Source organism: Conger conger, chromosome 3 (assembly GCF_963514075.1).
Source record: "Conger conger chromosome 3, fConCon1.1, whole genome shotgun sequence".
Classification (NCBI taxonomy): Eukaryota; Metazoa; Chordata; class Actinopteri; order Anguilliformes; family Congridae; genus Conger; species Conger conger.
Window position 1 is genome coordinate 55,384,178 of NC_083762.1, and position 16,629 is coordinate 55,400,806.

General features: G+C 45.6%; 1 protein-coding gene across 14 annotated transcripts in view; it reads right to left on the reverse strand.

Moving 5' to 3' along the window:
• The window catches only part of LOC133125293 (probable ubiquitin carboxyl-terminal hydrolase FAF-X), a 67,160-nt gene that overhangs the window by 11,109 nt on the left and 39,422 nt on the right, over window positions 1-16,629 (reverse strand). For 7 of the 14 annotated variants that reach the window (XM_061237112.1, XM_061237111.1, XM_061237106.1 and 4 more), the window contains 19 exons: window positions 16,270-16,419; window positions 14,714-14,834; window positions 13,915-14,045; window positions 12,952-13,230; window positions 11,827-11,952; window positions 11,088-11,225; window positions 10,576-10,742; window positions 10,043-10,151; window positions 9,129-9,275; window positions 8,701-8,847; window positions 8,079-8,286; window positions 7,294-7,514; window positions 6,542-6,729; window positions 4,710-4,883; window positions 4,257-4,398; window positions 3,075-3,825; window positions 1,409-1,532; window positions 729-963; window positions 168-297 (listed from right to left, as the gene is read on the reverse strand). In XM_061237112.1, the coding sequence (XP_061093096.1) occupies window positions 168-297; window positions 729-963; window positions 1,409-1,532; window positions 3,075-3,825; window positions 4,257-4,398; window positions 4,710-4,883; window positions 6,542-6,729; window positions 7,294-7,514; window positions 8,079-8,286; window positions 8,701-8,847; window positions 9,129-9,275; window positions 10,043-10,151; window positions 10,576-10,742; window positions 11,088-11,225; window positions 11,827-11,952; window positions 12,952-13,230; window positions 13,915-14,045; window positions 14,714-14,834; window positions 16,270-16,419 (3,688 nt within the window). Of the gene's footprint in view, window positions 1-167; window positions 298-728; window positions 964-1,408; window positions 1,533-3,074; window positions 3,826-4,256; window positions 4,399-4,709; window positions 4,884-6,541; window positions 6,733-7,293; window positions 7,515-8,078; window positions 8,287-8,700; window positions 8,848-9,128; window positions 9,276-10,042; window positions 10,152-10,575; window positions 10,743-11,087; window positions 11,226-11,826; window positions 11,953-12,951; window positions 13,231-13,914; window positions 14,046-14,713; window positions 14,835-16,269; window positions 16,420-16,629 lie in introns of all 14 variants that reach the window. The other 7 variants (XM_061237105.1, XM_061237109.1, XM_061237107.1 and 4 more) reach the window with 1 other exon arrangement.

The window sequence follows — 16,629 nt, forward strand, 5'->3', positions numbered from 1 at the left end:
TAGTGCATCACATAATTCTAAAGGTCAATTTCTATCATTGTCCGGCTGCACAGCTCTCCATTAATTAGCTGTCAGGGGGTTTAGGCCTGTGGAGGAGGGAGGGGCAGACAGAGAGGCGGGGTTTAGGCCTGTGGGGCGGGAGGGGCAGAGGTGGGCCGGGTCCTTACCAAGGTTGGCATACATGACAAACAGGTTGAAGTACTGCTGCAGGTGCCGACCATGTTCAGACACCTCCCTCCGCAGAAGGTTCAGCACCGCCCTCAGTAAGTGGTCGCTCAGGCTCAAATTATCACAGGCCTGTCAATAAGAACAACAGGGAATTGATCGGCATGTTGAAAATACAGCCACCATTTTCAAACCAAAAAAACATTCCAGCAGACTTTGCGGTACACTTTATGAGGTGTTGGTATTTACAGTTGAAGGTTGCGGTACACTTTATGCGGTGTTGGTATTTACAGTTGAAGGTTGCGGTACACTTTATGCGGTGTTGGTATTCACAGTTGAAGGTTGCGGTACATTTCATGCGGAGTTGGTATTTATAGCTGAAGGTTGCGGTACACTTTAAGCGGTGTTGGTATTCACAGGTGAAGGTTGCAGTACACTTTAAGCGGTGTTGGTATTCACAGGTGAAGGTTGCGGTACACTTTAAGCGGTGTTGGTATTCACAGGTGAAGGTTGCGGTACACTTTAAGCGGTGTTGGTATTTAGGTGTGGAGGTGGATGCTCACCGGCTGCGGCTGGGTGGATGGCCCGGGTGAGGCGATGGGAGAGGGGCAGGGCCCGTCCTGCAGGGAGAAGTGGGCCAGGAACACCACCAGCTTGGCGAAGGCCCCCCTCACCTCTGCACTCGGGCACTCCAGCAGGTACTCGGAGAAGCGGTTGACGTGGGCGAACAGGACGTTGTGCGCAAACCAGTAGCGCACGTTCTTGCTGTGGCGGAGGAGGATGCACAGGGCGTCGTACCTGAGAGGGGGACAGAGCGGTGAGTCACACGGTTTCACGGGAAGGGGAGGAGTCTCACGGAAATACAATATAGCGTCAATTTATTGAAATCAAACATTATAGGGCTTGGAAAAGACTTTGCAACATTAAAAAATATATGGCCAAATATACAAACGACTACTGCTTTCATATACTACAATCAGCCACAAAAAGGCAGGGTTTGCACTTTGTGAGAGTATGTAATAGGTTCCAATACACCAAACAACAGTAAAGTGTAGAAAAGTATTTGAATCCAAAACAATTGCGTATTCGACCCAGGTCAGATTGAAAAATATAGTTTTTTTATTTTTTATACCACTTTTAATACCATATTTTAAAAACCGTCAATATATTGACAATATACAGCTGTATATTCTATGTCTGTGGGGGGGGGGCATGGCTAAAGCTCATAATTAATAAAACTCACCAATCGCTGGCAGGGCCTCGGACTACCTTCTTGGTGTGGAAGCCAGTGCTAAACAGGAACCGAGCGGCCAGCTGGATGCTGATCATCGCCATCTCCTCTGCTTCAGGCAACAGATGATCTTGTCCTAATCAAAGCACACGTGAAGAACGTTGGAGAAAACTCTGACCTATAACGTGATGGGCGTGCCGTAGACTAAAGAGCGGGTAGCAAAAAGCAGTTTCGTTCAACAAATGCAATGGACCATAGCCTTGCAGAAGGGGGCAAAGAGCTAGCATCCGAGAGCTATTAATCCAAAGAGCTATCATCATTATCATCTGAGTTCTAATTCAGATAAAGAATGTGACGTCTTAACATTCAAGTCATAAATTGTAGTGAGGGCTGTATTCTCATGAACACAAGGAAGGATAACATGGATGTCTGGACTGATTAACTTCTGTGATTTGTACCGTTATTAAGCATTACAGGGACCATTAAAACAAATCAAACATACACACACATGCACTCTAACATTTGGTAGTTCTCTGGTGTTCACTGTTACCCCGGTGCATTCGCGGCAGTCCAAAGACTCCAAGCACAAAAGTACTGAAAAGAATAACAGAAAAAAGAAGCTGCATATTCAATCCCTTCATTAATAATGCATTACTACAATGCTTCAAATGCAGGGCGGGCTGTGGTTTGCAGCGGAAAAGGCCCAGCCGCTCTTCAATCATCCCCCACAGCGAAGACAGCACCCGGGCGGCATCAGGGCGTGACTACAGGCTCTGGGGGAAGAAAAACACTCCACACGGGCACTTACCTGAACGCTGTATCAGAGCCAATGCAACCAAGGCCTACGCTTAGCAACTCCGCTATGCTGTGCAACCATGAAATCCATTAGCTACTTTAGCATGATATCCTCAATGCAGCTACTGCATGGGGACCCATGGTTGTGCTGCAGGTTTATTCATCACGGCCAGTGACTGCAAACGTTGGCTGTGACGCTGCCAACTTGATTCAATGATTGAAGTTTTTATCCATGTGGTCACTTCTAGCAGTGGGAACTGTACTTCCCGCTAGGGTTTTCAGCGCACTTGTACCTGGTTATGGTTACGCGCTTTGCTGTCACTCTGGATAAGAGCGTCTGCCAAATACCTGTAATGTAATGTAATGAAGCTTTATATGATGATTGCTCCTTGCCCTACATCAGGGCTGCCTAGCCCTGTTCTTAGAGTTGCTGTAGGTTATCATGCACATCTCATTCAACAGGTAGAGATGTCTTTGAGCTGCTAATTAGTAGAATCAGTTGTGCCAAATTCAACGGGTTGGAATGAAAACCTTCAGGACCGCAGATTTCCAGGAATAGGGTGGGGCAGCCATTTTTGTGTACGCTTTAGTACAGAGGTGTCGATCTTATTGGAAAAGGGCCGGTGTGGGAGCAGTGAAAAGACACGTCAGTCAAGACCATTCTATTGTCTTGACTGAAGACCATTACCAGTTAATTAGCTAAATGAGGTGTCGTAGTGCTGGGATAAAACAAAAACCTGCACCCACACCGGCCCTTTTCCGATAAGACTGGACAACCTCCAGGGCCAAGAGCTTCTGGATAAGAGCATCTGCTAAAGCCCCGAATGTGATGTCACATACGTACAGTTGACAGCTTCTCGGAGGATGGGACACAGGTACCTACCAGGCGGCGGGTTTAAGTAGACCCCGTTACAGGTGAGGAGCTTCTTGACGAACTGGAAGTACTCCAGGCTGTACTGCATGCGGTTGTGCATGAACTGGACGTTCTGCTTGCGCACGCTGCACTCGATGGCCGTGGGCATCTTCACGTTGCGCGGGGCGGCCGCCAGGGCCAGCTCGGACACCCGCTTGGCCAGCTCTCCGTCCTTGTCCACGTCCATGCGCTCGTAGAAGAGGATGTAGGCGTTCCACCAGCGCTTCTGCCTGCGGTAGGACATGCGCTTCATCATGTGGTCGAACACCTCGCCCATGTACTCGCCGCCGAAGCACTGGTTCTTCATCTCCTCGTCGTCGTCCATCTTGCACTCGGTCACGTCGCCGTCGTCAAACTTGTACCAGCGGTAGGGCTCGCCGTCGCCCCCGCTTCTCTGGACGATGTAGGAGTAGTAGTGGCCCCCGCTGGCCTGGCCGCTGTGGACCAGGACCCCCGCCAGCCGGTAGCGGGAGCCCCCGGGGGCCTCTTCCTCCACTGGGGGCTCGGTCTGGATCACCTGGTTCTCCGGGTGAACGTCGTGGCCCTCCAGCTTGGCCACGCCCGCCACCGTGTAGGGCTCCATGTCCAGCTCGCGCGGGAACTCGAAGTAGTCGTTGAACTTGATGGCGCACTCGCGCTCCCAGTCGTAGTCGAAGCGCTTGAGCTGGATGGCCAGCACGGGCGGGAGATTCTTGATCAGGAGCCGCTTCACCGTGTCCACCTGCGGGACGCAGCACATCCACCTTTAACCCTCTGAAGAGTAGGCCTTTTGGAATATATTTTTCATAATTCTTAGTGACAGTATTCTAAAATTAAGTATTGTAACATCCGCATAAGCATGTTCGGTTACACCTTACACCTTAAAGCAGGGATAGTCAACTTGAACCCAAATCCAACCCTGGTTTTCTTTTCTCTCGGGTAACTAGCGCTCCTGAGAGGGAGGGTGGAAAACCACCACTTCTTGGCCCCTGAGGACTGTGAGTTGCTGATCCCTGCCTAGGTCCATCTTCCCTCCCCGTACCAATATGATGTCAATTGCTAGGTCAAGTGTTTACACATGCATAAGTGAAGTATTTATGTAGTAATCAGGTACACATCGAAGAGCAGAGTTTATTAAATAACAGACACATTTCTGGCTGTAATCACACACACCTTCTTGTTGCACTTTTCACAGTGGTAGGCATTGGCCCCCTCCAGTAAGTCCCCTTTGACGTACTGCTCCATCGAGTCAAGGAGGTTTTGATGGTTTCTGATGTCTACATTCAGTGTGGTGAAGGACTCCTCACATTCATACCTGAAATACAGTTTCACATTGTTCACCCCTGAAATACACACAGGTCACATCATTCACCCAATAAATACACAGCCTACAATCATTCACCCCCTGAAATACACTCAAACACATCATTCACAGCTGAAATACACACAGGTCACCTCATTCATCCCTGAAATAGACAAGTCACCCCACTCACCCCTGAAATACACAGCCTCACATCATTCACCCCTGAAATACACAGTTTCAGAAAGACACACACACAGTTTGAAATGATTCAGTCCCAGAGGACCACACAGGGCCTGAGAACACGGACGGCCCTCTCCTCCTACCTGTGAGGGCAGCCTTGGCAGATCTTCTGATCGGCGAAGGAGCCGCCCAGCACTCTGCTCAGCATGGCCGAGTGGCCCAGGGCCTTCAGGGCCTCGTCCAGACTGTCCACCAGGGAGTTAAAGAACTCCAGCGCGTCGTGCTGCTCCCTCAGATTCACCGGCTCCCCCCACAACCTGCGCGCAGAGGGAGGGACCCCGTTCATGCATAGTTACCCACAGCCAATCGCCTGCCTTTACTGAGAACAGAAAGGGCCGTTATAAAGGTAAAAGGAGAAGGATGGCAATCTCATCTATCAGCTCCGATTCCGCTTTAGCCTAGCCGCACTGGGAAGTGCTAAGAGGATGTGTAGGTAGTATACAAGTCTACTGCTCCTCTCTGAGAAAAGCCAGAAAGAGCATTCAATTTCAAGACAACGGAGAACAATGGACATCCAATCCAATGCAAGATGGATTGTTTTTTTTCCTCTGCGTAAAGGGTATATCTCGCCCAAATAAACCTTCTGTTTATTACCTAAGGATCTATGCTATCCAGTGACTCGTACGAACCCAATAAAGATTCCAAAATATCAATCAAGAGCAAACATCATAAACTCTGGCATAGGGACCCATTGTAAAAACAGCACTGAGGTCTGCATAAGTAGATTTAAGCATGGAGCAATATACCCGCGGTATCAAGGTTGGACCTCACTCTATTGTAACTCTTGAAACCTGACCAGAGATCATAGCCTGCTCATGGGCACAGAAAAGACCGTCATCCTCTCCATCCGCAGGTATTGAGAGCCACTGAGATGACTGCGGTCTGCATTTACAGAGAACAGGACAGGCAATGACCTGCTGAGACAGTTCTGGCGCACTGAATGCTAATGTCCTGCACGTACGATCAGATAGCTACAGAAATGTTCACCTGCAGAGTACACCCAATGAGAGCTACTGACAACGGATGAGACTATGCTGAGTAAACACCATAACACGACTGACAGGTTATAGCCTGCCCTTACGGAGAACATAAAACCATAAGAACAATAACATATGGATCCACAATCACCGACAGCTATTGACTTAACTGATGACCGATGATCATAACTGGATTATGAGTTATTATTGAGCTGTTAAGAGAACACAAAAGACCACAATGTGATCAGGGTCACAGAAAAGAACATAACCTTCTTCAGAGAAAGAGCCTCTTTACTCAGATATCCAGTCTTTATCCATAGTCACAAATTGCCAATGACATGCGCTTACTTGCAGTCAGAAACATCAGTGTAACCTGATTAGACACTGCAACCTGTTCTTGGTAACTGAACTCTTCTGCACACTAGGATAGAAAAATCAATATCCTGCAGAAATAGACCAATGTTATCCAGAGTCAGTGATAGCTAATGACCTGCACTTTGAGACCTTAGAATTATAAGGTTTCTAACTCACATTTTTGCCAAAAATGAGTTGGTAAAATGAATATGTTGTTTATAGGGCAATTTGAAAGGATTTTGATGTTGTACATTCACTTTTAGGGTGTCTGTCATTTTGATCCATGAAGAACTGTGCTGCATTTTGCTGTCTTAGGATGTGAAAGCTTTGAAGTTCAATATCCCAAAACAACTCAGAATCTTATCATTCCAAACTCAAGAATTACTGAGAACATATAACCAGAACCTGCAGAGACTGATGGTTCATAACCTGCAATTATTGAGAACAGATGATCAGAACCATCACATAGTTGCTGAAACCTACAACCCTTACAGGGGCCAGAAGAACCAAGTCAAAGCCAGCACATACTGAATAGCAGAGCTCCGAGACAGCCATTTTGGACCCAGAGGGGGAGAGGATCTTACCGAAACTGCTTCCAGAACCCGCGTGGGACGTAGTACTGCAGCCTGGAGGAGGCCAAGTGCCCGAAGATGACCTGTAGGTGGCGCAGCACGCCAATGTTGTACTCCTTCCTGTCCTCCGATTTGGTGAGGGAGGGCTTGTCGTCAAACTGGTGATAGCCGAACACCTCATCCCGTGGGTCAACATTGGTCTGCTGGTGCAAAGGCAACACTGACTGTTACACACCGTGCATCACCTTCATATTGTAAATTCAAACAAAGAATTATATCAGGGAGCTTGGTAAGAAAGGTATCCTTATCCCTTATTTTCTATCGATTGACCAATTGCATTTTACCTTTGAGCTTAATACTTTGGAACGATGATATAAGCGCACCACTTCAATAGAATTATGTTACAAATGTAAAAATTACTGGTAAACGGTGTAGAAACCAAAGAGAATAATCTTTAAGATTTTCCCTCAAAAACCCATACATATATATATGCAAGTTCCCACAATTCCTTATGATTAACTGCTGTGAAAAACCTGTGTGTATTACTACACATCATGGTGCGGTTTCACACACCACACAGTGGCTGACTGCTGCCCTTGGCTCCCAGCCGTGCCTACACGGCAACAGTGCTGGGAGATGGCTGGACTGTCAGTCACTGAATCCTGGGCAAGGATGAGTATCGTCACCGGGCAGCGAGCACTACGTAAAGGGCACTTTGAATGCCGCTGCACTAGTCACGAGGGTGCGGTCCTGCTTTCGAGTACCTCGTTCTCCTGTTTCTCGTCCCCGGACATGTCATCGTCCACGTCCGTGCCCGTGCCCTCGATGGCCAGGATGCTGGTCCTGATGGGCGGGATCATGTACAGCTGCTGGATCACTGAGTTCATGTAGCAGGTGGCCCCCGCGTTCTTCAGCCCCACAAAGCCTTTGGTCGGCCTGGGTCCCACCGGGGGCAAGTACTCCCATTCCGTAAGTGCTTCACAACCTAGAATGCAGGGAGGGTGTTGTGGTGATAAAATGTTTTGCATGGTTCCCATTCAAAAGAGGTTTGTTTCTGTGACATTTCTGTGACATTTTGATTACATTTTCCTATGACATTTTAGGGATAAATGTTGGATTACTTCAGCGAGGTGGACAAAGATTTTGAAGCAATTGCCATCCACACGGGCAAACACTTCAATCTCTGGTGACTTGATGACTTTTGGGTTGTGGATTCAATGTTGAAATCAGTTTACCAATTTGTTAGCACTCTTCGCATAGTAAAATTGCAAGATACAATATCAAGGGACAGAAAGCTAGTGAGAAAAACAAATTAGCTCACAATCACGTCTTATCTTCTTTTAAAAATTTGCCCAACGTTCCCTGGACTGGGAGATTTGGCTGCTTTTTTTCATGACTTTCTACAACTTTCAAGCAAATTTTTGCATGTTTGTTTAAGAGCCAAGGGAAATCCATACCACCGAATCAACCAGTAGCTGTTCCAATTTCCATAGAGGAAAACTGAATTCACCTAAATGTAAACATAAGAGGCCGGCCGGGTTCTGCCTACCTAAGTAGTACATGTCGGTGAGAGTGTCGACAATCTGTTTGAGGTTCCGCACGCAGCCGACGGCCAGCGCTACCAGCAGCTCAAAGCCGGCGTTGATGGTGGCGGGGGAGCTGCAGACGGGGATGGCCTGTTCGGCCGGGAACTCCCCGCTCTTCATGTACTGCAGGTACACGTTCGAGGCCGGGAAGATGAAGTCGTCTATCAGCTCCTGAGGGGGTGAGAGAGACGGTTATCAATTATTCTGTTTCATTTACATCTGCTGTTGAAAACCTGTGTCGTACAACACATCATTGTGCAGTTTCAGACACCACACAGTGCTCTAGTGCTGACCGCTGCCCTCAGCTACAAGCTGTGCCTACACGGCATCAGTGCTGGGTGATGGCTGGACTGTTAGTCTCTGAATCCTGGGTATTGTCACCGGGCCCACAGCCCAACATTTCCATAAACACAGTTTTCCCAAACCATGGATGGGCTCCCACGTATGGGTTGGTCACTTGCAGGTCACATTTTTCAGAGCTTTGCTGCACGGAGATCATTAGACTATATAAATACAATGCATCACACCGCTATCATACCACCTCCACCACCATTATCAATGCGCCAGAGGCAGAGGCAGACTCACCTTAATGAGGTTGGCCCCACCCTTCTCACACCCGATATAGTACTTCTTCTCCGGAGTCTGGAAGGCCAGGAGCTCCTTGGTGACCCCTAGGTGACCTTCCAGAATGGTCTCCTCCACCCCGGTCTCTCCTGACTTCTTTACTTCATCCTGGCAACCAAACATTCAAACAAAAACATGTCACAAAAACCTTTTTCTGGGAATTATCATTGAACAATAAAAAGCATGATTAAAATGGACCCTTTTGATTTAAAGTACTGACAATAAAACAGACTGCTTTTGTAAAAATCTAATAACACTATAAGACAGACACAATAAATGTCAGCGACATTAAAATATTATGAACAAGAACAAAAACAAAAAAAAAAGCAAATGTATCAGCCAATGAACAAATTGAAACAGCAGAGGGAAGCACTCTTGGTCTGACCTACCCTGATCCTTTTCAGCCAGTCGATCTCGTTGTTGAGCAGAACCTCAGCATTAGGCAGGTTGATGTTGCTGTTGTACGCATAATTGAGTAAGTGCCGTAACAGCGTGAAGTAATCGCCTGCGTGCTTCGCTCTCTCCTTTGCAGTGCTCTGAAACACAAGGCCAGCCACACACTGACTCAGCTCTTACAGGTCACAAGTTCACTAAGCCAACTGCCTTCAAAAACGAAACCACAACAATACCACATTAAAAGGTAAACTTGAAACAAAAACAAAATGTAAAGGTGATTAGTTTTATTAATACTTCAGACAGTCAACATTTTAAATGCATTATCTAGGCCAAAAAGGCCCATCCCGAAACTCACTCGCAGACTAAACTTTATCATTTTGGATGATACACACAAGAAATATTGTTCTAAATAAAGAAAACACTGTTCCTACAATATGGGGGGAGGGAATGGGTAGAAAGAACAAGATTAAAAAGACAAAACGCGAACTTATTAAAAAACAGATGGCGCTCATATATCTTACTGACAGAGGGTGACTTGCAGGAAAAAAGAAAAAAGAAAAAAACAAGCCATCCATTCATGGCTTATCTAAAAAATGAAATCACCATTCATAACCCTCCAAATGACAAACTCTCAAGGAAATGTTCTTCACTGCTTTTAAGAGAACTATCTGTGGAAGGCGTACGTTCAGTATTTTTCCAGGAAAGCTACTAGCTGGTGCATAAGTCAGACTTGCTACATCAACTAGAGACATGTTAGCTTCAAGGCTTAAGGAGAGTGATACTGAAAGCTTCTTAAAACATGAAACTATTCAAGTGTTTTTAGTTAATCTAGTGGGTTAATAAAACATGAACATCATGTACAACAGCGATGCAAAAGCTCAAATATTAAACCATTTCACAAACTTACACCTAAAACGGTGAAGAGGAGGGTGATGAAGAAGAGGAGGGGCCGGTGGCCCATGCAACAGCGGGTGGCCATCAGGAAGAACTGCTCCTGGGCCATCTGACGAACAGACCTGTGCAAACAAGACAGCCCTTTAGCACAAACGTTCACTTGTTCTTAAATGGTCACCTAATACAAACTTACTCAATTATGAAGTGGGGTTAGAAACAAAGTCTTATAACCAGGGTGAAGACTGATAAATGGGTGTCAGATGGGAGTCAATAGGCATTCCTTATCGACAGTAACAGGTTTCCTTCCACATGTAACAATGTCTATTTGTTTGCCTGTCACCCAATCAGGGACAGTAACCTGCATTGTATTTCAGGTGTGGGGTATAAAAACACACAAAACAACACTACTATGTAATTAGCAAATTCCTACAACAAGTCAACCTGCACATGGACATGAAGACTGATCTTGGGAGAGAAAAAAAAAAAAAAAGAAGACGCAGACATACACGCGCGCATGCACACAGTGCAGAACTGCTGGTGACTCACTTGCTCTGGCAGTGCAGCAGGAGGTCGATGATGAAGGTCTGCCAGGCCTTCTCCTTGCTCAGTGCGTCCAGGGCAGTGGGGATGAGGGCGAAGCAGAGGGTCATGACCTCCAGCGCCTCACAGCACACCTGCTCGTCCTCGCCGTCTGGCTCGTTCCCGGCGTTCGTCTGATCCCGTGGACAAAATGGTCGTTAAAGGGAAAACCGGCCCTGCTCTATCAAATGCGTCTGTCACAACTTATCTTTACTGTGGCAGCAATAGAGGCCGTTTATTTTTCCTAAGCTTGAAAGCAACTGGTTTTACATTATCACATGCTTGGTGACCTATTTTCCAACTTTGGAAATACAATTAGAATACAATTGGCACTGTACTACAAATCCCATGAAGCATTTATTTCTCCCACGTCTCATCAATATGTCGGACAAATGCTGCAATGAACTGTGGGTGAAGGTAAAGACCCTACCGTTCTGTAAAGTGTGTCAACTGCAGCAGGTAAAAAGGTAAGGCCCTACCTTTTCATAGATCTTGCTGATCTCCTCGTTGGAGCTGAAGACCAGCTGGACTGTCCCGCAGCCTGAAGCCCACACAATCTTCTGCACCGCCCTGATCACGCATATGTCCGGGATGTACTTGGAAGCCTGGAAGAAGTTCTGTAAAAAAAAAGACAACACACCTTGGTTTCATTCTGAGGTCATCAAAGCAGGTAAGACACAGATTATGTTACAATTTAAACCACAGTGCAGCGTAAAAGAATGAAATAAATGAAAAGAAAAATGCTCCTTTGCAGATTTGACAGCAGCGCCATCACTTTCGAAATAGAATTTTCCAGCAGAGCACACAAGCCAAATTATTCTCCTGCGATCTGTTAAAAAGGGGCTGCAATTAAATATGAATTGCTCATATTTTCCAGGAAGAAAAAAAAAACATAAACAGCCCAAATTAAAATGGGCTGTTGCCATTCTTTCATTCTAAATGGCTGAGCAATGCTTTTTGTCATGTCAGTTAGGAAGAACTTATAATTTCGCACAATAAAAGAGACTATGGGGACAGGCATGAAACACCACTTATCCTTTCAAACTTTCACAATGAGGGGCCAATCCTCTCTGACTGGGGTAGAGTAACCAATCAAAGCACAAGCATAACCTCCAATATACTGCATAGATCTCCGTAGTAGAGCATTTTGCATTTTGACCACTCTCTGTCCAATAGTAGTACACTGTAGAGGAGACACCAAAGCCTGTGGACACCGACCTCATCTGTGATCTGCTGAGCCAGGCGGACTGCCACGTTCCGCAGCATGCACTCGGAGGAAGGATTGGGGATGTTCTGGAGGGCGTTCTGAAGAACCAGGGCCTGGTCGTGAGTCGCCTGGTTTATCTGTGGGGTGGGGTAGACAAAAAAGATTTAGCACTAACGTACGGAAGTTTACTTTGAAATCGGGGAGGTGCCTTTAACCTGTGCAAGTGTCTGCCGGTTTTCAGGGTGTTCTCGGCACAAGTGCTCATTGATTGGGTAAAGAATCCACACACCTTGTTCTCAAGGCCATAACTGGTAGGTGATTGAAAGAACACCATGAAAACCAGCAGACACTGAGGACCACCTGGTTTGACACCTCAGACAGTATAGATCCTACTCTTTTTTTATTTTTCTCTCTCTTCCCGGTCAGGTCAGTATAAATAAGTGATCGTCAACTCTGCCCCTCAAATCTAAATCCAGTCCTAATTTTCTAATTAGGGCTACTGATTCGCCAGGCTGGTCTTCCCAGCTGCCTGGGAGGGTGGAAAACTAGCAGTTTGAGGGCCGCAAGTTGCTGATCCCTGGTTTGAATTCACCAGTCTCTCAACTTTAAATAGAAGACCTTAAGGGGAGTACTGGTTGAACACCATTCCCCCAGACACCAAACACCACTGACATTTCACTGAAGCCTCTGCTGAGATTCAGGAATGAAAGGGTGATTTATAAAGGTCAGAAAAATCACATGCACACAAATATGGCGATTGAAGTTCCTAAAATGTTACATCAAGAAATACTTATAGCTCTGCCTGGCATAAGTCTCTTTTCTGCTTCACTGTCTGCAACTACATTGTTGTTGCATTGCCCGTTAGTGGAGTGTTCACGTGGCACATCTAATTAGATTACACTGTGTTTGCTAATTAAAGCCATCTTTCAGTCATACTGACTCAGGTCTGTAACAGAGACCAGAGTTAAGACTATCTTAAAGATGAGAATTCTGTAGCCTAGCACAGATGATCTGCTTTAGAGGCACAAGTAGGGGTGGTCTATGTATTTTAGATGTCATATACAAATCGATGACTAATTTAGCTGTAGCCTTGCGAGCATGTTCTGTAGTGGGATGTCTTTTGGAAAGACGCTTACTGGTGACACGGGGCTTGTTCCCTCCACGACAGGCTGGCAGGCTTCCGCCACTGCCTTGACGTGGCCGAACCCCACCGCCGTCAGCAACAGCTTGGCGATTTTCAGGGCGTTCAGATAGGCGCCCCGCCTCGTCTCCATGTCGGCGTTGGGCAGGAAGTTGTTCCTAGTGAGCATGCTCAGAACCAGGGGCAGGCCGCCGCTCTTCAGGAAGTTGTACTGGAACTCGCTGGCTTCCTCTCCAAGTGTGCCGCTGGCCGGCATTAGCAGAGAGTACACCACCTGTGGGAGGAACAGGAGTCAGAGGTCACCAAGGGGTTTAAGACCAGTGTTGTTTACATTCAAGTCATTTGGTGGATGCTCTTACCCGGAGCCACTCACAAAAGTCCATGCAACCGTTTTAGTACTGGCAACCAAGAGCTGACAATATATAAATGCTTTACTGTTCAAATTTTTGGTCTTATACAAATCTGACATTCTAAATTAGGGTGGGAATTGGATATGTACAGCCCAACATTTGCAACCAAATTAAAATAAATAACACACTGGGTAGACAAAGGAAGGAATCACAAGTAGCAGCCATTATATAAACCAGGAAGGGTCCATTTTGGGATTTCATGCCAGCTTTTATATAACTCAGCCAAAAATCCTGAGTCAAAAAATCCTGGGTTACAGCTGACGACAGCTGACACATGTTTTACTGTGGTCTGACATAGGAGTCAACCAGTGTTGCTGTATACAAGTAGCTTAGAAAATGTAGTGATGGAAAAAGGAACAGAAACCAGCATACACAGACCCCCAAGAAATTGAACGATGGACCCCATAAGCCAACAACACAACATTAAGGGCCACATCAGACACCAGTGAACAGAAACAGCTTCAGGACATAGCTCTTTAAATGGCCAACTGATCTGAAGGTGATAAGAGCTAAAAATGCCATCCAACTGGGTGCCACGCGATGCAAACCTCGGTCAGGTAGAGCACTTGCGAGGGCGACGGCCCGAAGAACCGGGAGTCCAGTGTGGGGCTGAGGCTGTTCTCTCCCAGCTTGGCGTGATCCAGGCAGGTGGCACGCAGGTTTTCTACAGTAGTGTTATCTGGAGAGGAGACGGAAAAGAAAAGCTCCCACTCACAAGGAGAAAAACGACAGTCTACAACAGGGGTGGCCCTAGCCTGTTCCTGGATATCTACAGTTTCAATATAAACCCAACAAAGCACACCTTATTCAACACTTAGAGAAGGTTTAGGGGGGGGAAAAAAACTACTAATTTGCGGATTTATTGTAGTACTGAAATTGTGGATAAACTTGTTTGCTAATTTTCCAATAAGAGAATCATAATGTTTTGTTTATTTTTGAATAAAATATGTCTCTTTAGGTAGTCCAATATGGGTCAACTTTGAGGGCCCCTGTCTCCTAAATGGTTGGTAATTCTGGGTAATCAAACCACATTCTAAACACTCACATATATAACATGTTCTTTTTTTTTTAATCTAAAATGGTATGGTCATAAAATCTCTTGCAGAATGAGCCAAATTATCTGTAAAAAGAAAAAAAGTATCTGGAAAAACTGAAGTAAATTAGCCCAAATCTACCCACCCACCAATCTTAATTTTACCTCAGTTAAAACTCACATTTTTTTTTTTTTTTTTTTTGCTGGAAAGTGGTCACATATAACAGAGCCAAAAGTCCCCCAACACTCAGGACTTGCTGAGAAGAGCAGGATTTCAGAAAACACAGGGAGAGTGGGACAGAGCGATCACATACCGGGGGGCATTAGCTTCATGAGGATTCGAGCTCCGTCTCTGAGGAGGGGCATGTTGAGGTTGCAGCCCAGATCGGCCACTTGCCACAGGAAGGAGATGTAGCGGAGATGGAGTGACATAATCTACCAAACAAAAAGGTTCACATTTTAGGAGCCCACAAATGTCATTCGGCCACTGCATAATGTGCATCATCTATGGCGGCCATTAAAGGGACCCTTTTAAAAACAAAACATATGAACTAAAAATGCAGGACGTGGTAAATTATGCATACGGCTCATTTGGTCCCTTTTCAAAAGGGCTTTTTTGTCAATTGCATTTAAGAAGGCTTGCTTCTTTGTTTGCGAACACACTGCATTAAAGGAAAAAAAACTACATTTTGGGAAATATACCTCCTTCAAAGTGATGAAATACACCTTACAGCAACTCTGAAATGGTCTTATTTACACGAGGTATCACGTGCATCTGAAATAAATCCTTCTGTCTTCTGCTGGTTGAGTGCAGTTGTCCGTGGACCTTCTGAAGGTACAGCTACTACCTTCTTTAAGGTATATTTCCCAAAATGTTGGCGTTTTCCTTTAATGCACTATGGGATTGCTGTGTTACAGGCTCCAGGTTCCATTTTTGACAGTTAACTTGGTTGATCAAAAAACCCCCCCCAAAAAAACACTTACTCTTACTCTTACTCTCACTGGACGTGGGTTCAAACACCATTTGTATTGGATTCAAATGCTTTTCTGTGCTCTACTGAACTTGCCTGGTGCATTTGAGACTGTGAGGAGGTGCAGTTGGGCGGGATTTATACTTTTGGGATCATTTGATTCCTTCCAATACACCAGGCAAGCTTAGTCAAGTGCAGAAAAATATTTTAATCCAAAACCACTTAAACCCAGGTTTGACTCTCACAGTACCCATACCATTACAGGAACCAATGTTCTCTGACACTTTGTACCATGTCGGTAGGGAACGTAGCTTCCAATTCAAAAGTTAAGGGTTCGATTCCCAGCTGAGGCACTGCCGTTGTACCCTTGAGCAAAGTACTTCATCTGAATTGCTTCAATAAAATATGCCGATGCATTAATGGATTGCACATTAAATACAGTAATCTGCATAAGTTTCCTGGATAAAAGCCACTTCACAGTGATTAATTGCAGAGGTTACATTTCCACCAGTATTGCTTGAGGTTTCTTCCGAATGTTTTTAGATGATGGAAGAAGGATGGATTAAGGAAGGATGGAGCCATTGTTCCAAGAGCAGGTTTAGGGATCTGGTACTGCCATGATTGTTTAATGCGCAGAACAATTGTTCTTAAATGTTTTCATTAATCTAATGTACCTGCACCACAGAGAACTTTACCATCTCAACTTTCACATTTACCTTTCAAAGTTAAATCACTCTGAACGGCAACGTGCAAAAGCTGCTACTTGAAAATGCCATTACTTCAACCACCAAAGGGAACTTCAGTTTAACAGGACTAGCAGCCGAGCTACCATTTCTCATGAACTGGGAGAAGTGTCACAGTCCATTTAAATGAAAGGCAAAAGCACACAGGCCCCTTACCACTCCTGGAAGACAGCTCTCCACCTCGGGATTGGGTCCGTCGCTGTAATGGGTCCCGTGGTTGCCGGGGGAACCGGTGGACGAATCGGAGGAGCTGTCGGGGCTTGAAGGCATATTGGAACTGACCTGGGTGAGCTTGGCTGTGATTAACTGAGAAAAGAGGGGTGGAGAAATCATTATTACAATATTAACATCCAGAGAACACAATGCACTTGTATTGAATAAGTAACCTCCAAGTTATGAATGGTAATAAGCTATCTTGAAGAAATAATCTCCCCTGCCTGAAGCAATAAAGCTCATTTATAGCTATTGTAAAGCTAAGCTTCTAAAATAGAGGTGTCCAGAAAAGAATTACAGAAG